The sequence below is a fragment of the Coloeus monedula genome (genome assembly GCF_965178545.1).
Source record: "Coloeus monedula genome assembly, chromosome: 3".
NCBI lineage: Eukaryota > Metazoa > Chordata > Aves > Passeriformes > Corvidae > Coloeus > Coloeus monedula.
The window spans coordinates 78,183,313-78,206,857 of NC_138783.1; the positions used below are offsets into that span (position 1 = coordinate 78,183,313).

The 23,545-nt window shown below is 38.6% G+C and overlaps 1 protein-coding gene across 3 annotated transcripts in view; it reads right to left on the minus strand.

Annotated features, from left to right (window-relative positions):
• ABCC4 (ATP binding cassette subfamily C member 4 (PEL blood group)) overlaps window positions 1-23,545 on the minus strand; it is a 146,311-nt gene that overhangs the window by 26,617 nt on the left and 96,149 nt on the right. For 2 of the 3 annotated variants that reach the window (XM_082279419.1, XM_082279421.1), the window contains exons 21-28: window positions 21,495-21,645; window positions 20,736-20,855; window positions 16,855-16,965; window positions 15,276-15,376; window positions 13,044-13,235; window positions 8,772-8,927; window positions 4,805-4,894; window positions 4,157-4,329 (exon numbers count right to left, since the gene is read on the minus strand). In XM_082279419.1, the coding sequence (XP_082135545.1) occupies window positions 4,157-4,329; window positions 4,805-4,894; window positions 8,772-8,927; window positions 13,044-13,235; window positions 15,276-15,376; window positions 16,855-16,965; window positions 20,736-20,855; window positions 21,495-21,645 (1,094 nt within the window). The remainder of the gene's footprint in view (window positions 1-4,156; window positions 4,330-4,804; window positions 4,895-8,771; window positions 8,928-13,043; window positions 13,236-15,275; window positions 15,377-16,854; window positions 16,966-20,735; window positions 20,856-21,494; window positions 21,646-23,545) is intronic. The other variant, XM_082279420.1, reaches the window with a different exon arrangement.

The following is a 23,545-nucleotide window of genomic DNA, read 5'->3' on the forward strand; positions in this document are numbered from 1 at the left end:
CAGGGAAAGAGACAGGAGGAGAAGTCAGGACAGGGCCAGGCTCCTTAGTTCTGTTATCTCCTTAAGAAAAGGAAGTTTTTCATCATGTTCCACATCACAGCAATACCAGTCCTTTCACCCCAGTGTTAATGAATGTGTATTTTTTTGCTCTCTTCTCAGCAATGCCTCAACAACCTGACTACTCTTACCTCCAAAAGGAAAAAAAATCAGGGACATCTGTGAAAACACTCACTATGAAAGAGCCTTATGGAGACAGCAGGATGTGTTCTCTCTAATGGTTGCAATAGCAAAATAGAAACAGAATATTCAGTACTGAACACTCCCTAGAACTGTGTAAAGAAAACCTTTTTCTTTCTTTACAGTCAAGCTCAAGGTGAAGTTTTCTGCAGAGCTACTACAGAACATGAGAATCACAGCTTACTCAGAAACTTTGAGAACAACTTTACGAAGGGCTCAAAATTATTTGTAACTCAGGTCATTCCTACTGTTTTCTGAGAATGCCTCAGCCCTGAACATCCCTGTCCTCTGCATTCATTTATTGTATCTTCTCTTATTACATGTATTCTTTATAGCACTATCGCTTCCTACATTTACAAGAAAAAAACCTCTCATTCTTAAGAGATACGATCAAACTATTATCTTAAACAGGTATTTCTTGAACACAAGCTTATCACTAACAAGAAACTGCTGTCCATATTGTGGGTGTGACAATGTTCTAAAATGAGACTACAGAGTAATCAGGAACAGACTTAATCTCCATCTTCAAATATCACAGTACACAATCTCATGCAGACATGCCTGCTGACTGACACTTGGCTAAATTGTCTCCAAGGTTCGTGGTAGATATTGGAGCATAGTTTTTGGGACAGCAGGCAGAAGCACCATCAGCAACCTCCAGGAGAATCCTGGGAAGAAGGTAGCAAAAGCAAGAAAATATAGAAAGATCAAGAAAAGCATCTGTATACAGAATTATGTGCTGACAGAGTGTAGAGACTGCACCACATACCAGTTAGAGCTAGGAAAGTACCAACAGAAGCATCATTTCTGTCCCTTTTTCAGGGCATAAATGGATTCTTAGTGGTGTCTACCCACACTGAGCAAGTGTCTAGGCAAGTGCCAAGTGATTTCATCACCCACTTCAGTACATCAAACCCCATCATCTTTCAGGCACATTAAAAACCAAAGATGCAACCCAAATACCAAAACCAGGGCTGCTGGAAGACAAAAGATCAATCCTAATCTGATTATATAAAAATGGGAACCACTCCCTACTGCAAGGTACAATACAATAAGAAAGCACAAAATGGTGGTACAGCTGTCCCACAGGCACCACAGGTTGAGGATCTAACACCAAGTTTCCCAGCAACCCAAGATCTGGTGTGACCTGAATTAACTGACTGTGCAAAAAGAAAACTATCTAAAGAGGAAGAATAAATATGATCTGAATGAGAAGCAACCAAGCTGCTGAAAGGAAAACTGGCTAAGTCATTATCTTCTGTCTAATGTCCTCCTGGGATTGTCCTGAAATATCTCACACTACACAATTACTGAGAGGCTTAGATAACTTCTCCAAAAGAAAAAGAGTTACAGATAGCAGTCAGATGTAATAAAAGGTTAAACCTTACAAGGTTAAGATGGCTAATGAACTGAACTATGTGCAACAGCTGTTTTCACCAGATTCAATGAACAACCAATGTAAAAATGTGGCAGTGGTTTGCTCCCCGAAAGTTTTGTCCTTTGTAAGCAAAAATACAAGTTAACACACAATACTGTAGTCAGTGAGCAGAAAGCCTAGTAAACTTAAACAAAGTCAGTATTTTTAAAAAGTCTCAGTTACTAATGATTTTGCTTCAGTATATCACCAAAGCAACTACATGAAGATTTTCAGCTCTTCTGCTCCAGATTTCACATAACTTTCCAGAACATTTCAAGTGCTTTAAAACCAGACTATTCTTCAGGGTGAGAATGGACCAAGAAGATAAAATCAAATTAAATGTCTGTCAGCCATCACACAAATCATGCAGGTAGTCTGACTTAGGGCAACCTTCTTTATGGCAAGCTCCTCCTCGCCCCCCCACAAAACCACTCACATCCCCGCCGCATGCAGAGCAGGTGGCAGCTTTGAGGAGCAAGAGGGGAAATAAGGGTACATATGGGTGCCAGAACATATGAGAAGGAGGGAGGAGGATGAACTTCAAATTCCTTCCCTTTACTTCCAGTAGCAGATAAAAGGTGAGCTGAAGAAACATGGTGGGGAGTCCCCTCAGCCCTGGGGAAGGTACAGTGCCCATCTCTCACCCTGCATCCACTGCCTCACGTCACCTCACCCTTCCTTCTCTTCCTGCCACCCCTAAACCCTGCCTTCTCACACCTGCTTCCAGGTGGAACTGCAGAAGGGACGTGGTGGCAGCAGCAGTTGGGGCTGCTGAGGGAGAGAGATCAAGAGCCAGAACAACAAACAAAAAAAGGAAAAGTATCTCCAGAGCCGGCGGCAGCTCGCCATGGTCTCCCACCTCAAGTGCTTGATATGATGTGTGCTTGCCGCCAGGTGAGAGACAAGGGTGCCAGGTATGGGGGCTGTGCATCAGAAGAGGAGGAGGTTTTCCTTACACGCCAAAAATGCCTCCCTAACTGCTCAGTTAAGCAACCCACATCAGCATTTCCTGATGATCATCCTATCAGATTGCACAGCTAAAAAATACTTGGCTCTAGTTATACCAACACATTAAGGAAAAGGTAATAATGACTGTAATGCAAACTGAATTCAAAGAAGAAGTTCCAAGTTATTATTTGTATTGTTATGCCTAGAGTTGATACAAACAAACATTTACCTTATTATAATATATATTGCAGCACACATTAATCAAGATCAATTAAATGGATAGTGCAAGTTGAGAACACACATGCGAGATGCCAAAATAGGGAGGATGAGTAAGATGGTATTAAATTTCCACACCTATGATTAATCACAGTTAATCTATCAGAGCTCAGCCAAAAATAAACTAAGAGTAAAAAAGAAAGAAAAAAAAAAAAAAAAAGAAGAAAAAAAAGAGAACCTCTGGGAAGGGAATGCACTTCTCTAAAGGTTTTAGAAATACACTGTCAGCTGAACTGTAAAGCTACCCCAGTGGCACCACTTCTCCCCCAGGAAGATGTTAGAAAAATGAGTCACGCCCAGATGACATACAAAATCCTTAATGCATCTGTTTGAGGGACTTGCTGTGTTATTGTCCTCTTTGGACTTTGAGTTCTCCCTCAAGCCATAGTTTGTTGGAACTATATATTCAGCTCAGACTAATTGATGCAGTACGTTTGCAGTATTGTTTCCAAAATATTTCCACCAGCGCTTCAAATGTTTCAAAAATTAACAGTGGGGGTACTTAGCTATTGGAACAATTTAACGAGGGTTGTCATTGAATTTTTTTTTGCTATTGAGGTTGGATGCTCTTCTAGAAGTACACTCTAGTTCAAACAGGAATGAATTCAGGAAAATTCTGCTGGCCTGAGTTACACAAGACAAAATAATGAATAAGTGAGTCCATCCTGTAGATTTAAACATCTCCAAATCTGTTTTGCAATTCCTGTGGTGTTTAGGACAGCTTACCTTCTGCCCCTGCCCCTACTTTACCTCTAACTTACCACACCAGCATCTGAGCCATCTGAAAGGACAGCATCTCATAACGAGAAGTATCTGGTTTTGCTTACAGCCATTTTTCACCTTTCTAGTTTTAGGGGGTTTTGGGAGCAAGATGAATTAAATCTTTTGTATTTATTTATTTCCAGCAGACATTTCTTCCAGAAGTCAACAGAACTCAACTTGTTTCATGGCTATTCTGATGTTACAGAGATGCATTTTCAAGAACATTCGTGTCTTCTAATCCATGGCTGCAGGACAAATAAACTTTGAATATTAATTTCCCTACTCTATGGAACGCACTGAAATTAGGGATATTTTGAGCGCGTAGTTTATATCATCTGCTCCATAGCCAAAGCTCAGTTGCTCCATTTTGAATAGAAGTATGATGGTATCATCAAAAACATAAAACAGCAGTAAAAACTACATGAAATATAACACATTTAAGTTCATCTCTACAGCGCAGATGAACATATTAGAAGAGAAACCAGCTCATTTTAATATGACAGATTTTGTTTTTACCTTGGGTCCACATTTGCTGTTGCTTCATCAATGATAAGAATACGGTTTTTTTTTAGAACTGCTCTGGCAAGACACACCAGCTGTCTCTGACCAACACTAAAATTAGACCCAGATTCTGCCAGCTGCGTCTCCATTTTGTTGGGTAGATCTTCCACAACCTCCTTCAATTGCACCTGTTGACATGTCAACATATTGTAGGATGAGTAACTCTATTTTAAATCAGCTATTGTCTGTCTGATGACACAACAATAAGTATGCAAGGTTTGCCTTTTATATTCTGACACAAAATGAGTAAGTGCCAAGTTGGATTACACAGTGTGTCAGTTATTAGAATTCTAGAAACATTAAAGCATGTTGTTAAGAATCTATTAATGTTCATTAAAACCAAGATATGAATCAAAATACAACCAAGGCATCATCCCAAAGGATAATTTTTTCATAAAAGACTTACATAATAATACACGTCTGCACACACATGCACTCACACATACACAAATGCACATATGATAGTCTACCTTCTTCCATCAACAGCTATACCTTTATCAAACCCAATGAAAACATCTAAAACTTAACACACACAAGCACTGTAATGTTATTGTTACGTGGATTTTAAATACCAGATGTACATTATTAGATTTAGTAAGTCACCTCTTCCAAGGCATTCCACAGCTCTTCATCAGTGTATTCATTGAAAGGATCTAAGTTTTTCCTCATAGTTCCAGTGAATAAAACAGGCTCCTGAAATCCAGTAAAATCAGCATTCCATTATAAACACAGGTTTTATAACTCAATAGGTAATTCAGTGATTCACAGCTAACCTATATCAACAATAGCACAGAAGTATCCAACCACAAGCTATCATTTTTGAAATGCAAAGGTGTATAATACAATTGCATGCTTAAGGGGGATGTGGCAGGGGAGGCAAGTGTTCAACTACTCTGTATGAAGACAATTTACCAAACAGGACAGGTCTGTTTGCAAATTGCTGTACACAGTTATGTCGGTACTTAAATGGACATTTACATGCCACTGTTCTGATGCCACAAGCTATATATATACTTACATGAAATCATTGCTGTCTTCATGGTATTGTTAAGAAAAACCATCAACTAGCACTGTTAATAAGCTCACACTCCTTTTGGGAGCTCCTTTGGGGAAGTACATAAACTAGAGAGGAATCAAAGAGCTCACAATGCCTGTCTGGTTTTCCTTCTCTGTTTGGCTGTGGGTTTTTTTCATTTCATACCATGAAGGCCCTTCCATTTTACCATCAGGGCTAAGCAGGAACAGCTTTCACCATTTAAAACCTAAACACATCTAAGTTAGTCTATACTGCCACAGCACCAAAGCAAACTTACTTAGAACTGGAGCACTGCTGGGCAAAGCTCTCACTCAAAATACACCAGGGAGTCAAATCAGTACCTTCTCCCATTCAGGTACCAATGGGGGTTTACCTGTAGTCGAAGCTAGTTTTATTCTACCTCAGTTCCCAAATCACACTGAAAATGTAGTATTTAAGAAGTGGAAAGAGGACTTTTGGTTCAGAACTCCTTAAACAATAGATCAGTACTCAGTCATGTGAGTTGCCAGACCTGAGAGTCATGCACTGACACGACTTTAGGGCTAAACTCATCTTAATACCACACATAAAGACAAAAACAAGTCAAAAGCTGTAACAGTGCTAATCATAAGTGGAGACCATTCATCATGTTGTCAGTCTTCTTTAAATTGGAGAAATTTTAGCAAAATGCATTCTTTTTTTTTTTTTTTTTCTCCCCTAGGAAATAAAATCTAACTTACAATGGGTAACTTCATCTTACTCTGAGATTACCCTGTCATGACTTACTCCCCATCTAACCCTACTGATGCCCAGATCCAAAGGGCTGCAGCAAATCATAATAGAATTCAGACCTTAACCCTTTTATTGTCTTTTCATTTCTAAACCATCTGTGTGCTATAAAAGAATTAAAAAAGAATAAGCAGTATAAAAGAAGATAAACACTTCTTGATGTAACATGCCAATTATTTGAAAGTATCTGCTGCAATAGCAATGTCATTAAAAACCTGTTGAATGAGCAAAAGGGTTTAACACAAAACATTTCCAGGCCAAAAAGCAGTTTTCTTCAAAAACACCTAGAAAGTAATTTGTTTAACAATACATATTTTAATGCACCATTTGGCATATTTCGAAGGTATTGTTACATTTATTTTCCTTTTCAATCCATTTTTACAGGTTGGCAAAAGAAGAGGCTGAACCTATAAAGTGTTCATAACTATTATAAAAGTCCTAACAACAGACACGCACTGCAACAGAAGATAAGGATATTTTTTAATTACCATTTCTGACACAGATTATTATTTAAAACAGTCTGGTTTATGAGAGGAAAGTAATAAGACTAACCTGTAAATAATTGTTGTAAAAATGCTTGCAGTCAGAGAGGCAGACAACATTTGCATAGAAAAGATTTACAAACACAACCTTTACACAGCTCCATCTAAGCAAGCAATTAGAAGCCTAAGCATATTTTTATTTCTCCAGGTAGGTATTTAAACTTACACACAAGAAAACTTCAGTCTTGCCTCATCACTCTCTAGGAACGGTTCTGTTTAGCATGTTTTGTGTTGCAATTCTAATAAGCATCTCTCTCTCTGGTTTTTCAGCTGCCCACATAATTATGAAGATATTTGCTGCAAAATAACTACCTGATGTTACATTGCTATTCCTATTATTGACACTACTATTAGCACAGTACAAGACAATGCCTATCACACAGTTTACTGTAAAAGTTTACTGATTCCAAACTCTCCTTCCTCTTCTTCTTCATACCACCACTTGATAGTTCTGCATATTTTTAGTAGAAACAGTCTTCCCTTACATAAAAAAAAATGCTACCTGCTAGCCTTTGGACACTCAAAACTTTTGGGTCTATGATGAAAACCTTATATAAACTTGACAAAAATCACAGAGTTCCACTGGATGAGAACAGTTTTAAAACTATGTCAATAGACCTGTGTATGAAAACACCTCACATGTAGAACTGAATGCAGCAAACTTTGAGCATCTGTATCATTCAACATGTAGAAACTGTATTTGACCTGCAGTTTTCCTGTCTCAGTATCCTATTTTGTTCAACTGGGTTGAATTCTTCAAAATGTAAAAATCGCCCACAATAGCTATGGGCAAGGCTTTCAAAAAGCTGTAGACCTTGAATGAACTGATGATCATCTGCTTTCATGAGAAAGGAACGCTGCACACAAACAAAAAATTGAATTTAAATCCATATAAAGTCCTCTTTACATACAAAAGATGACTAGTTCCAGTGAGTACTGCAATAACAAAGCCTGCAGCATGCAGAAACAAAAGACATCCTGAATTAGGCAACAATCCAATTGCTGGGGAAGTACCTATTTTTTAATTTTTTTTTTTCAATAGCATACCTGTTTCTTTTCTTTGACTCGTATTCTTGGGGAAAAAGAGCCTCATTACCATTTGTATCAGATTCTCAATGTAAAGAAAGTAATACACTCTGACAGCCATACCGCCCACAGACTAGCACGCATTCAGATGCAACTCTAAACACAGATTCTGTAATAAAATACAGAGATCTGAGAAAAAATGCTGAACATGGCAAAAAAATTCTTCTGATTTACAGTCTACTCTTCACTCTACCTGCTAGAACAGCGCAGATGAACAACTTTCCAAAATACGACTTCACATTTGCATCATAGGAGTTTTTCACTCTTCCTCCCTCTTCAGCGAAGAGCAAATGCCCACAGAAGAGACCAGAGCTCTCATGAAACTGTAACATGCACAGACTTTGCCTTCTAAGTTTCGAGGTTATACATAACCCTTCTCTGATTTAATGTCTCATGAAAGTAAGACTCTAAGAAAGAAGATCTGTGACCTACTGGACTTCTTTGAACAGCCTTTTTTCTGCTCCAGCATGGGAGATGAGGCTATTTCCAACACTGTCTTAGTTGTCTTTTTTTTTTCTGTACTGCAGCCTTTCTTGCATTCAGCTTCTAAAATTCATCACGCTTTATTTATTATGGGCCATAATGACCTACTCTTTTGTCTGCTCCCCTGGTCTTCTCCTGTCCAACCTTCTCCAAATAATGCAAAAGCTGATAGCTCACTTCCAGGTGGCACATTTGCTCTTTCTAAATCTATCACCAGTCAGTTTGTACAGAGGTGACTAGGGAGGTGAAAGTGGTCCTTCAAAGTCCCTTACTAAGGAAGCTTCAGGCAATGCATCAGGCAGGAATTGCTGCCAAAGGATCAAGTGACTTCAGAGGACTGCTGAAGATTGGTATATACGTACCAGATTTTCTCTGCTCTTCCCCGGACTATAGGAGGACAGCATACAGCTAACACACAGATATTCCAGAGGAACAGACAGGGTACAAAACTAGGAAGAGAAAATGCTCTAGTGCCCAAAATTGATTCTGTTTATCTTAAAATAATCAAGACTGTACTCAAGTAAGAATAACGCCTTGCTACAGTTCCTGTGTCTACTGCCTACAGAGGTGCAGGGGGAACGTATCCCAGCAAAGCGCTTTAAACACTATGGTATTATATACAAAATATCCATGGCAAACCAAGTCACTCTCTTACCTGAGGTATAATTGAAATTTTCTTCCGCAAGTCATGGAGCCCCAGCTCTGATGTCAAGTACTTATCAATCCAAATCCTTCCTTCAGGTTCCGCCAAGCGAAAGAGGGCTGCTATCAAAGAGCTTTTCCCAGCTCCAGTTCTTCCCACTATTCCAACCTACAGAGCAAGCCAAGCCTGTACAATCAAACTGTGAGCTTTCCAGGACAAATTAATATGTCGAGCAACATTTTTACAACATCACAGGATTTACAGTAGAACATGCACCAAATAAAACTTCTTTATAATTAACATTCTTTCAAGAGGAAAAATCCTCTCCTCTTAAATCAGTTTGGATTCAGGTGACATTTGTATACACGAGAATTTCTTGGATCATATTCAAAGGTGAAAGATTTCCCCTTAATGTGTGGTATTTTATTGTGTAAACAAGATAAAGTGGCTCAATGCACACAGCAATGGGATTCAAGGTTGCTAATTTTTATACTAAACCTGGTTTGCTGGGTGATGTTAGGCGAATCATTTCAGGCATGCATCTACTTCTCAACCCAAAAAAGGACTCCCATAAAATACTCTGGGAACAATGTACTCCCAATTTAAATAACTGAGACTGATTTTGGCTAGTATGGTTAAGGTGAAGTACTTTAAAGTAGCAGGATTATAAACTGTATCCATACTTCAGACATCTTCAAAAAGTATTGAAACTACAATGCCATGACAGCAAGCTGAAATTCCTTTTCAAACAAAAGAAATAGTGAATAATAAAATCAGAGAGATTCAAGCTTCTTTTTGTTCCCAAAGAAAAATCAGAAGACATAAGCAGTGTGAAAAAAAAATAAAGTTTTCAGAAAAAAGAGACTATGCAAAATATGGGATTGATAACTTTAATGACAAGGGGCTAAGACCTACTAATATTTCTTCTTTCTTAATTTTTTTTTAATGTTGTATTTGGGTAAAGGATTCTTAGAGAAAAACAATGCACAGTAATCAACGGTATCACAGAAGATAATGGATGTAACCCTCTACACAGATCTGATCTGGCAGAATTTCTGCATTCTGTTCTAATCCCTACATTTTCAAAAAAAAAATCAGCACACTGGAAAAAGTTCAGAGCAGTGCAACACAAAATTAATATGGGTTGGAGATACTGATTTGATGGGGAAGGATTTATGAGGATGAAACGTGTATAATATAGCTTGGCAAAGTGATTGAGGTGCAGAAAGGAGGAAGAAAGATGAAAACCTTCATGAGTATACGTACAGACACCAGAGGGCAATTACCCACTGCCTGAGACTCACATGTATGCAGCAATGACTGCTGGAATGAAATTAAGCACAGGAAACTGCATCAAAGTGCAAGGAGAAACTTTCAGTCAGAGACACTAAGTTCAGACAAAACAGCAGTGCCCACGTTTGATAAAAAATACACAACACAGTAGAAAAGTACACTTCAAGGAGCAACTTATACTGCATAATCTACAAGGTATTTTCTACTTCTACATTTTGATTCAACAATTTCATCCAACCATTCATTTTTCCACTATTGTATATAAACTAATTAACATGTCTACAGTGCTTATTATTTAACAGACTAATTTAAGCAAATCTGTTACAATAAATGATAAAATGTCTAGTACTCTAAATTATATCAGTGAAACAATGGAAAAATAGTTCTGAACAGATAAACTACAGTTCAGAAAGAAAATGCTGAATAGAGAACACAGACAACCAGAGCTGTGAAAACAAAAGTTCAATTGTTCCTCTGCAAATGTCAATATAAAGTATTGTATTAAGGATATAAAGAAAAAAACCATAAAAAAATACAATGATACTTAAAATAAAAATGCAGCTGCTCTACATATTGTCGAAATCCCACTTTCAGTTTGGCATCAAATGAAAGGACTATGCTCTTCAATATTTAGAAGAATCTATTTGCATCTTTGGTCCAATTGACTACAGGCTGCTGAAAATTGACAGAAATTTGAAATAGCTCAGTATACACATTATCTATTTGATTAATACATTTTATTCTTCAGAGGCCCACGCTCACAGCCAGTGCAAACACAGCACCAGTCGCAAATGGAAATGCCAGCCACCTATCAGGAATCACACAGCCAGGACTGTGCTGCCTGTGAAGCCATGTGCGTACACAGGAGTACACCTGCTACGCTGGGCTCATCATTACTCAAGTGTCACTTGTACTTCATAGTAGAGCTGCAAGAAAAATGTGAGATTTACAGCATGTCAGCTACTCCTGACTGAAACTGCCCATGTCTTTGTTATCCCTCAGGCAACCTCCCTTTCATGGTATGTTCCGAGAGCACAGCTGCCATGCTGTAAATCTACATCTGCACCTTCCTAACTTTTTCATGTAGCCCGCAGATCCAGAAGCTGTCAGGAAAAGGTGCATTTAACAATATGTTAGCCAAAAAGCATTCATGAGTTCCCTGAAACAAAGATAGGGATGTTTAAACCCCAGTGGTACACATGCTGACCTTGCTCTGCTGCAGCTATAGTAGCAGAGGAGGTTAACCACTGCCAGCTGCTGGCATAGCAGTTTGTGTCTCCCTGGTCTGTCTCTGTCAGGCCACACTACATTAGCAAAGTTGTTTAAAACACAGGGTCCTTCCTAACCTGCTTTGGCTGTAGGGAGATACCGAATGAAAGACAAGCAGATCAAAAGAGACCTTAACCTATGAGTGATTTGCTAGCAACCATCTCCTTCATTCTTACTGTACCCACAGCTTCCCAAACTGGGCCCTGGAGTGGCTACAAGAAAAACTAGAAGCACAGCAGAAGCTTAAACTCATTCCTGCTGCCAGTGGCACTGCAGCCACCAGAAGTCTCTATAAACCAGGGGCCTGAACAGGCCTGAGAGCTCTCACTGACAGCAGTATGGGCAGAATCCCCAACAGATCTGGAAACCTGGTTCTAAAGAAGATGCTTCTCCAGAATTAAAACCAATATAAGGAGGAGGCATGTTTGGGAGATTTATTTTACACAGTGGCAGCCTACTGCAGTGTTCTGCAAAACATCATAGAAAGCAAACACAAAGTTCTTGGCAATAGTTTCGAGCTGGGCAAATTCAGGATGACAAAACCACAGCAGAACTGCTCAGCAAAAATAAATACCCCCAGTGATCCCTCTCTCTCCTGCCCTACCAACAGCTGAGTCATGCACTGCTAATATCTCTTGTTTCTGTTTTTATTTTTTTTTCCTGTCTCTCACTGAGAAATGTAGAATTTCTTGTCTATATTGGAAAGACATGTAACAGCTAAGGAGACGGCCCATATGGCTCTTCTCAAAAGACCATTTTTAACTCATTCATGGCCAATTCCAGGAGATCACCTCAATGTAGCAGAGTCTGATTGAATTTTGGAACATGCATATTATTAAAAACGTCCACTTGAGGAAAGGAATGGTTTGGAACTGCATGGAAAAGCATGTTAAAGAGGAGGCGAGGGCAATGACTGTAGAGTTGAACAGCCTCCTAGGGAAGACCTCCTAATCAAAAAAGTACACCTGCATTTGAAATGCAGCAAAGCACAAATTAACACTGCAGGGCTCTAATTTAATTTTGTCTGTGGGGGAGACCTTTCCTGCAGCACTCTTTCAATAGGGATAGCGTCAGAATTGGGGAGGAGGAGTCAGATTTGCAGAGGAGGACGAGTTTTATTCCTATGTTTCTTTTGGCTACCAATCTAATTAATGACAAGAGTTAATTGGATTGGTAGCCAAAAGGAACTGAAATAAAATCCCGAATTCTAAAGTTATGCAACTGATTTGTATTTCTTTCTTCTGTCTTTCATTTGGGGCTCAGTGCAAGGGCATGTACATTCCTTATTTTCAATTGTTTTTGCTTACCTTGTCTGTTGACATACTTGATTCCAATTATGTTCGCTCTGTTGAATCCCTAATTTCCTAATGCAGGTCCATTTGCTTTGGATTTGAACAAACATTCTGGGCTTGGCTTGTATTTTCAATGTCTGCCACTTTCTGAAGAATCTCAGATTTTTTTTAAGGAAATTACTGGACATGTTTAATCCTTTATTTTGACAGACTGAAATATTATGTTCCAAGATGAATTTATGCTACACTTACAGGAAATAAATAGGCTGTAACTTCTGTTATTAAATATAACTAAAGCTTATTTTTTAAAAGAAATTAGTATTTTCCTAACATCCATGTATTTTATAATGGATTTCTAGCATGCAGCTTCTTGTCAACTTACCATCTTTGCTTAATTTCTGTGAATGTCCAAAGACAGCCATATACATACCTTTTCTTTTGGTTTAATTAAAACAGACAGATGTCTTAAAACCAATGGTCCATCTAGACTGTAAGTGAAGTTAACATTTTCAAATGCTATCATTCCTTGGTTAGGCCATTCTGTTGGTGGATGTTTGTTGGTCTCCCAAGGAGCTTCTTTTTCAAGTTCTGTGTACTCCATCACTCTTTCTACTGATATCATCTAAGGAGAGGAAAGGAGACATAAATACGTGAACTTCATCCTGTTGCATACACTGCAAATACTGCATGCATATAAACATGTGTGTGCATTTTTACTATAGAGATTCAATGCAAATTACTCCATGTTTTTTCTTTTAAACACAGATAAGAGTATTTGGTGCCATTCTAGGCTTTCATTATACAGCTAAAAAAGTGGGAAGAATGCATCTCATGTCCTACTACAGATCTGAATCTATCATGGTACATAAAGCCATACATAAGCATTTCTCATCAACAGGATTAATTACAAATCTAAGTACATGCATAAGTATTAAGAAAATTAAGCTGTGAGAGTTGCCTGTAAGTCTTGACTAAGATGACACCAATCCATTGTGTGTTGGAAAGACAAAGCTAGAAATGAAATTGCCAAATGAACTACAGGCAGACACATGAATGAGTTAGACTCCTAGCCCTGCACAGGACAACCCCAAAAAAATCACACCATGTGCCTGAGAGCGCTGTCCAAATGCTTCTTGAACTCTGGCAGACTTGATGCCATGTCCACTTCCCTGGGGAGCCTGTTCCAATGCCCATCCACCCTCTGGGTGAAGAACCTTTTCCTAATATCCAACCTTAACCTCCCCTGACACAGCTTCAGGCCATTCCCTCAGGTCCTGTCACTGGTCACCACAGAGAAGAAATCAGTGCCTGCCCCTCCTCTTCCCCTCATGAGGAAGTTGTAGACTGCAATGAGGTCTCCCCTCAGTCTCCTCTTTTCCAAGCTGAACAGCCCAAGTGACCTCAGCCACTCCTCATAAGGCTTCACCTCCAGATCCTCCACCATCCTCATGGCCCTCCTTTGGACACTCTCCAATAGCTTCATTTTGTATTGTGCTGCCCAAAACTGCACACAGGACTCAAAACGAGGGTGCACCACCACTGAGTTGGTGGATGTCCACCTATTAAAGAAGTCAATGCTAATCACAGTTCCATGAAGTGACCAGCATTTCACATTGCCTTTCTTTTCCAAGGTATTTCTGTATCAGAGCCTCCAAGAAAGCAGTTCAGTACGTGTGACACTCCCACAGACACTTCCAAAACATCCCCAATGGTAGGAAAAAACCTGAAAGCTTCCTTCTCATTCTTCACAAAATCTGTCACTACCAGTTTACTGGTGTGTGAAAAATGCACTGAGGAAGCAATGTGGTAGCAAAAAAACCAATTCTAACATCACTGTTATTATTATTATTATTATTATTATTATTATTATTATTATTAATTAAACATGGCTTTGTAACTTCAACAAAAGGACTACACGTTATTTTCTAGACTATGTACAGCAAACTGTAACTTCAATTGTCAACACAGCAAAAAAAAAAATCCCAGGTTTAGGTTCAGCATGTTTTTTTTTACAATCTACTTTTCTTATGTATTATCTTAAGAGAGTAAGCAGGCAAATTAGAACATGCTAGTAAATACTGTGAATTGGTCAAAGGCATTTTATATCATATATTTTGGAAAACACACAATCTTCTCAGCTGAATATAAACAAATACTTTCACTTTTGTGTTAACATAGAGTAAATAAAAAAGTTATAACCCTTTGCAATGGAATAACAGGACTCTAAAAATGCCACGAGGGATATAAATAAAATTTTAAAATGCAATAATAAATAACAATAAATTATAAATACCAAATATAAAAACATAATTTAAAATCTTCCTTATAAAGGGATTAATTTATTGCAACTTTAGCAAGTTGCAGTGCAATTGTCTACACTGTAACTAGACAGTCACCTTTCTGCTGTAAAGGGAAATTGTAAAACCTCCCTTACTATGAATGGAGGACAGTCCCTGGACACAATTCATCTCAACAAATGTGCAAAATCAGTCAGACAAATTATAACATAAAAGAAGTTATTTTCCTTTATAACTGCAGAGTGGTGCCTCAATTGCTTGCTAAGGTATTAATATCATAAGTTAATTAAGAAGAAACATCCTTAAGGCTTCATGTCGCAAGCATGAAAGGAACCAGGAGGGGAAAAGGAAGAAATAAACATTACCAGGTTTTCAACTTCAGCACTTTGTCTAACACCCCACTGGAATGTTCCCATGAGGGTGATTGCATAGGAGAGTGCCAATCCAACCTGCCCCGCATTCAGAGCTGCAGAAGAAAGGAAAAAGAGACTCAAATGGGTACATTGTAATTACACAAAATCTCACTTGAGTTCACTTTCATGAGGTTATTACGTGATGGAAGCATCACAGCCAGAATTTTATTTGGTTATGTGCTACTTGCTATCTGTGCAATGAGCAGCTCCAGGCAGAACAGCTCCCTGCCACAATTTCTGGAAACATTTTGAAGAGATAATCCCAATTCTCCTTGACCTGGCATTTATCTAAAAACTGAGGTTCAGTCTCAAGACCATACTTACATAGATTGTTAGGGTCATCCCTATCTGGCTGAGCATTGGTTAACTCTTCACATTTTTTTCTAAGGAAATTAGATAAGGTCCTAAACCTAAGCAAAAAATTTGCATGAAATTATTTCAAAATTAGTTACGAACATTTACATCAACTTTGTACTCTTATAAGCAATCAGATAAAGTAACAGGACAGAATATTTCTTCTCTGTTTATAAAAGCATTTACTGTGTTCGGTGGGTCTACTCTCACAAAATAAATGTATTCTGTCTGCCCAATATTAACCATGATTGTCCTCTGACTTACTTGAACTTTATCCTAACATAGTCCCATTGACTTGAAGAGAGCTACTCCTTATCCAGAGGCAAGGGAAGATTCAGGACCATTGTTTTGACTTGTCTTTTTGCATTCTACTAACATCAAATCTAGCTCAAAATTTGCAGAGTTGTGTAGCACAGAGTGTTCAAATTTTAAAATACACATGTTTGTATGTAAAACATACAAAACTTATCCAAAGAAAAAAGAAAAGAAACAAAACCAGAAAATTAGCACTAATTTTCATGTCCAAGATAATTACTTCTTCCTTCATGTTTTAGATGACTATCTCATTCTAGTACATCTAACCCAACTACATCCTGGATGATGCATACACTAATGACAGTTCATGAGTGACAGTGAACATAAAATGTATTATTACGAGGCAATTTTCTTTCTGGAACTGGCCTATCCCACTAATCCAAGATACGACAAGAGCATCCCTAGGAACTTTAGCTTGCCTTTTGACCTACTGTGCCATGTGCAGAAAGGAAAAAAGTTGTTAAGAGGCATCTCCGTGGGTGTTTCAGTGTGAAAAGCAAAGCCCTGTAGGCCCAAAAGAGAAAGACAGAGGTAGGGAAAAAGAAGAAGATTTATTTCTTGTTATTGCTCTGAAAGCCAGACTCTCGAAAGTGAAGACTGCAGAAGTGCAAGTTTGTTTGCACACTTGGGGATGATGACAGATGCATGCCTCAGCCCAAAAATGTCTGAACCACCTCCAGTATTTGCAGGAAAGCAGATACAGCCCCAATGCCCTAGACTAAGGAAGAGATCATGATCTAGAAAGAAACATTTAACTTAATTACAGCCTTTAAACAATTAGAAATAGTAACATATGAAAAAGAATTAGACATTACTATACATGGTAATTACTGGGTGAACTTTTTTTAACATCTGTACTTACTCTTGGCGAGAAGCAGTGAACCAAAAGCAACCACTATAACAAAAATGGCACAGATAGCATCCAGACGCACAGCAAACCACCTTGAAGTTGTCAAAAAGAGAAACCAGGCCTCTAAAATGTATTTTACAAAGACATAAAAACAGTGGATTATTAGAAAACTAAGCTGTGTTATTACTACTGAATTAACTCATGTTAATAATACAAGTTGTCAAAAAGACGCAGCATTGCCATCTTCAAGTGCACATCTGCATGGAGTGATGATGATCAGGATGCTGACCAGTTTTCCTGACATTGTCTAGTTTAGTTTTCACACCAATAGCAACTACAATAGCAACCACAGCTAGTATAACATATAGTAACAGGATGAGAAAGAAAAACAGCCAGGGCTTGAAGCATGGTCCATTTATTTAAAATGGAAGCCTCTTCTCTAGTGGACTCGAGTCTTATACAAAAAACAAAAGTACAACTGCACTTACTGTAGCTGAACTAGAGTCTACAGGCTTTTATCTAGAACATATCACAATACAACTGTCACAGCCAAGTCTTCAGAAGGCAGCTGCACCTGGTTAAGCTCCTGCAGGAGCTACTCAATACAGCCAGTGCAGCTATACAGATCTATTCAGATGATTAGATGCACATATTAACTTTTGGGGAAGCTCACAGGTGGACATCTCCACTCTGCACTCATATTCAGGTGTTGACAATTTGGTGCCAAGTTCCATCCCAGATAGATATGCTACAGTACAAGGTACAAGAGAGAGCAGGAAAAGACACTGCAATACAGAAGGCACAGTGTTTGAATTCAGGGCCAAAACCAGAACCATAACAAAGCATGGCATATTTATTGCTTAGGCTGCAGTCAGAAGAATTGTTCCAGCTGCTACCAAGTCACAGCAGAAGGTCACCATTGCAACCCTTTCTGCCTTGCTTGCCATTACTCCCTGCTTAAGATCAGTGCCGCTTCAACTGTTCAGTGTTCCTTAGCCCAGTGCTGGGAAGAATTCAGACAAAAAAATTCTTCCTTTTGTAAGATAGAGAGGAGGTAAGTCTGGTTTTAAGCCTGATCATCCTCAATAGCCAGATTATGGAGTGATCTAACAAATCATTTCAGCTAACAGAAGCCTCCGTGTAACTTCTGGAGGGCAGCAGAGGGTAAGATTGAGGATGACAAGACGCATCCAGGTAAGGTACAGAGCTGGTAACCTCTTAGTACCATTTACATCAACCCTAACTGCATATGGCTGACCACACATTCAGCATTAATGGTTGCATTAAACAAGACATTTGATATGGTCATACACCTGGGCACATGGAATGACACATGCAGAAGGGAGTGCTGCAACAATTCAGAAACCTAGCTCCAGACACTGAATTCACCGTAATAATTTAGTTACTTCTCTGAAGTCCAGAAACCACGTGGCCCTAGAAACAATCTATGGCAGCTTCCTTGTGACACTAAAGCTAATTTGTGGTGCAACAGTGTACTTGTAAGATCAAGAAGTAGGACAGGAAGTAGATTTTCCATCTCCAGGATTTTGCTCCATTGATCCTATTGTCCAGGAAGGTTGGTTAAACTGCCAGCATGAGATGGGTCATTTTGCAACCTCCCTATGTAACAGGGGTCACTGTGCATAGAGGAAGGAATCTGACAGTCACAGGAACTAACAAAGACTCATCATGGTCTGATGACTCATGGGCTTGCCTATAGAGATGGGCACTGGCAGAAAGGAAACTTGGGTTTGGTCAAATCTCAGCATGCCTTTTAGATGCTTTTTATCTAAAATTTACTTAATGCTCCATTCACAGGCGTCACTCAAAGGGGTTCAAAGCAAGTGTCCTGTGACCTAGACTCAGGCCTAAACAGAGAGGAAGATACTACTCCAGCTGAAAGTGCTCAACAAAACCACTGCTGGTTGGGAGAGCCTTCTGTAATGCAGGAAAGAATTTAAAACTCTTCAGGAGACTTAAAATCCCGGGAGTCCAACTTTGTGAGCTGGTATGAAAGGTATTCTCTTATATCAGCTACTGCTTGCTCGCATTTACTATCAAAGAACTATCCTGGGTGAAAACAACTTTAGGAAATCTCTAGTTCAGCCTCTGGCTCAAGCACAGTCAGCCTGGAGGCCAGACCATGTTGCTCCATGCTTTATGCAGTCTGAGTCTTGAAAATCAACACAGATGAAGCCTGCATCTCTGGGCAATCTTTGCCTCTGCTTGACTGTGCTCACAGTGAAATAGTTTTTCCTTTAATTCAGGTTAAACCTCTCTTGTTACAACTTACACCCACGTGGTTGCTCCGACCGCTGTGTACTGTGGTGAGGAGCCTGCATTCACAGCAACATCCTTGCAGACACTGGAAGGCCAGTATTGAATTCTCTGCACGCTGCCTCTTCTGTGAGCTGAACAAGCCCAGTTATCTCCCCACACAAGGAAATCTCTTCTGTTAATACCCTGACTATCTTAGTGGCTCCTCCACGGAGTTCAATCCAGTTTGTTAGAATGTTTCCCAGATCTGGGGGTACAAAACTGGATGATGTATTCCCAGTGTGGGCTAACAAGTTGCCCTCCTTTGCTGTCCAGGCACATATTCCCTATGAGGACCAAAACCCACACACACTTTAAGCCAGCTGGTGTACCCCAAAGACTCTGGTGGGAAAGACACCAAAATGAAGTGTGTAGGTATGGAGAAGAGTGTGACCACAAGTACTGAAGCTTGACCTCAAAAACAGGTTTCTGATCTGCCTAGGAGGGGTATTATTGACAGTTTTGTTAGGGAGATGCACCAAACTGACTGAAAAATGAAAGAGTTTTTATGTTCCCTAGATCTAACCTTAAAATATAGAAAAATGTTTCTTTTAAATGTCACAGTCCTCTTTGTATAGTGAAACTTCTATACACAGTTTATTGACTAAAGATGTCTTAAAATAAAGCTAAAACACAACTTTGTTCTCCCTTGCTATGAGCTACTGTAACACTGATGTGGTCAGATAACTAGCAACTCTAAAATATTAAGAAATGGGAAATTCAAAGCTAGAGGTGCCTCCCTGGAGGATATACTACACCAGTCACAAGTCACTGGGCTCAACAAGGTCAGTGTGCATGATGCTACAACCTGTGATTAACTGTACTTCAGAAAGGAGCAACTGGTCTGGTCTGAAACCTTGTAAATATATAAATTACAAAACAGCCATCGAATACACTTGTATGTCTTACAACAGAGGAAGTTCACACTCTTAACAAACACAGAACTGAAAACTTGCATTCTGCTGTATCTTGAAAAACACAGTAGTAAAGAACATTTAATTAACAGAAGTTAAAGAATCACAGTGCAAACCTGAATTGTATTACTTATTCTTGCACAATACCAGTATTTTATAACTTCCAATGATGTTAATTCCATATACTAGATTTAAGCCCTGAAAGCTACTCAAAGTAAAAAATAAAGTTAATTTATGAGACTTCCAAGATTATTTATATTATCTGCCCATTCCTAGCACACTACTTAGTATCAAATGCTTCATAATATAGCTTGTTTCCCCCACATCTCTCTCTGCATCCCCCCCCCTCCTTTTCTTAAAGATGGAATCGAGGAAAATGTTAAAAATTATTCTTATTCTTATCAGGCATACTTTCAAATGTTTATCTTATACATTGTTAAAACATATGCATGGGGATTCTAAATTATACTACAGCCCAAAGTAAATTCTCTAAATCTAGACAGATAATGTTTTTGTTCTAATACAGAAATTTTACCCTAAAGAGACAAATGCACAGCTCCTACTGATTTTAATGCACATTATATGCACATGTCGCTGAGGGGATAAGATATTTCCCTCCTACTGTGCAAAGTATTTGATTTTTCACATCAATTCATCACAAACCTGAGTGGAGGTCTTGGTGTGCATCAAATAATTTTTGAAATCTTTCCTCTGCTTTCAAAGCCCGAATAGTCCAAAGCCCCTGGAGGGATGACGACAAGTGGGAGAACACTGGACTTCGAGCTACAAAGAGAAATGAGAGTTAACAATAGCTGAAGTACAACATCTAATTCTTTTTGTACCACACTAATCTTTAATCCTACTACTTTATATTTAACCATACAAACTACTCTACTGCATCTTTTTAGAATATCTTTAGCAGTATCTTTAACTAATGTCCTCTTCCTCAATTAGAATCAGTCAGACAGCCAGGCAGATTAATTTACAGAAAAATGACTTACATTTTTAACAATAGCTGTCACTGAAGAAATTCTTTGAGCTTTATTAATGACATTAGGCACCCATGTTTGTTATTCATAGTGCTTAATATTCCATATGATAGTCAAGCTAAAGTCAGGCACAAGAGTCAGATAAGGTCAGAAATACCATTAATATATGCATGCAAGGTCCCAAAGACCAGCAGCTTAGCATGTTCTTAACTAGCTTTATTTACAGATAGTTAAACTGACATACCCTAGGTTTATCATCATGCAAAACAGGAGTGAAGCATGTAATTCACTAGTTTAGAACCAAGGCAATAAGGAAGTTATTTGCATAGCAAAAGAAAAAAAAAATCTTTGATGGACTGTCTATAAAATACTAGCATTTCACATAATAATAAGCAGGGTTCAAACTAACATTAAGTCCCGCCAAACTACATACTTGTGGATTCTAGACGTTTAATATCTCTTGAAGTGTCTAAGAAATATCGTCGAAGAAAAATGAAAAGAATAAATAGTGGAATTAAGGGGATGAGTATCCAAGGAATCACTGCCACAGCCACAGCCACCACACCAAAAATCTGTAGGAGAGTCTGGAGCACAATAGAAACAAAATAAAAAACTCTTTGCCAGAAGAATTTAATTTAGAACAAGTATAAAACTATTTAACATTATTGAAACACATAAATATTTAAACATAACTACCACATTTAAGAGCAGATGCATTGCATAACATATGAGCAACATCTATTTTTAAGCAACTTGGAAAATTTACAGTATACCTAAATTGACTATTTTTGCAGTTTATGGTTTTCTTCCACATTATTTGTTCTTTAAGAAATGTCTTTACAAAGCTGGTTGACAGAACATTAGTGTCTTGCTTTGTAGACTATTTTGTGACTGCTGTCACAGAGTAATAGATGATCAATGTAATAAACAACTAATATTTAATGGACTCTAGCTATGTGGGGAATCAAGGATATGTTTTTTCACTCCTGCTAAAAAGAAACTGGTGAAAAACTGGCTTTCAAATTGAGTTGAAAGACTTGACAGTTGGAAGAGAGACTTTCAACACAGGCATGCAATGTTTTCCTAAACACAACACTGTCCCATTTAGAACGAAAACCCAGGATAGGACAAAGTGGGCTTTCTCTTCTCAAAGGATTGCATTGTGAAATGCTACAAATAAGAAGAAAATGCTACACACTGCAAGAAGTGTCATAAAAGGCTGGTGTTACCAGGTTTACTGGAGTTTGATGTAACAGCTGAGGTAAATCTGACTTTACTCTTAGAAAACTAGATCTAACGAGATATAACAGATAAACTCTGTTGCTTAAGACAGAGGATCCTGGCTCAACTTTCTGAATTTAATCCTCCATTTCCTTCAGATCCCTCCACATCTTTCATCAAACTTTCAGTTTGAATACACAGTCAAAACCATCATCTGCACACAAACTTCTTTCAGAACCCAGCTGTGCATGAATGAGCGTATGGCAGGAGTTCTGGTATACTGTAATTAGGGTGTGCCCATTTGCTCCTTAAAAAGGGGGAAAACCCCAACCCATATAAAAATAAAACCATACTGTACAAAAACCACACAACTGAAATCCTAAATTCAAGGATCAAGACTAAATTCCTGTATTATTCTTATTAACATAATCATTAGAAATGACAACATTTTCTAAAAATTTTTCATTTTATGGACTGCAGAGCAGCCACCTTCTTCGTCATCACATACAACACAGAAGTGGATTCCAGCTAAATTTTGTGGCTGCCTGATTTTTAGATTCCAAAAATGCATTAGTGACCACTGGGTGCCAGAAATGCATGTCTTACAGCAAAAATGCTTCCACCCTTTGAATTTTCCAACTCAGTGCACACATAAGCAACACATCAGCTAAGGTAGATATCAGAGAGCTATCTGTGTTTTCAAACACTTTCAGTGGAAGTGTCTATTATACTGCATTTCCTGTTGCACTTCTGGTAGCCCACTAAGGCCAAAACCAAGCAGAACCTTTACCCCTAAATTTGCCTTTTTTTTTTTCTTCAGGCTTCTCTGACTTTACCCTAATTTGACCTGACCAAAGAGCAAACCCCACACACCTTAGACTGCATGAGTCAGCTCTAGCCTTAGAGGTCTTAGCTCATGAAAGAAGATTTATCAGTATAATAGCCCAGCATCTCACAGATCCTGAAAGCACATTTTAGGGTCTCATAACTCTCTTAAGGAAAATTGCTGTAAGGTAGGCACGGGAAAGGAGCTCTGAAGCATTATCACTACACTGCTCATCTGTGGGTTAAGGTGTTGACAGCATCATGTTGTTTGACCTTCTAGATAGACACAGCAGATGGCAAACATTTTACCTAGATTTCATCAGGAGGAGGTAAGGTGGCAATGAGAGTGCATGGTGTTCCACCTGGATCAATTAAGCACATGGCTATGTCAGCACAAAGCAAAACAAAGCACCCTGGCTCCTCACCAGCACTGCCATC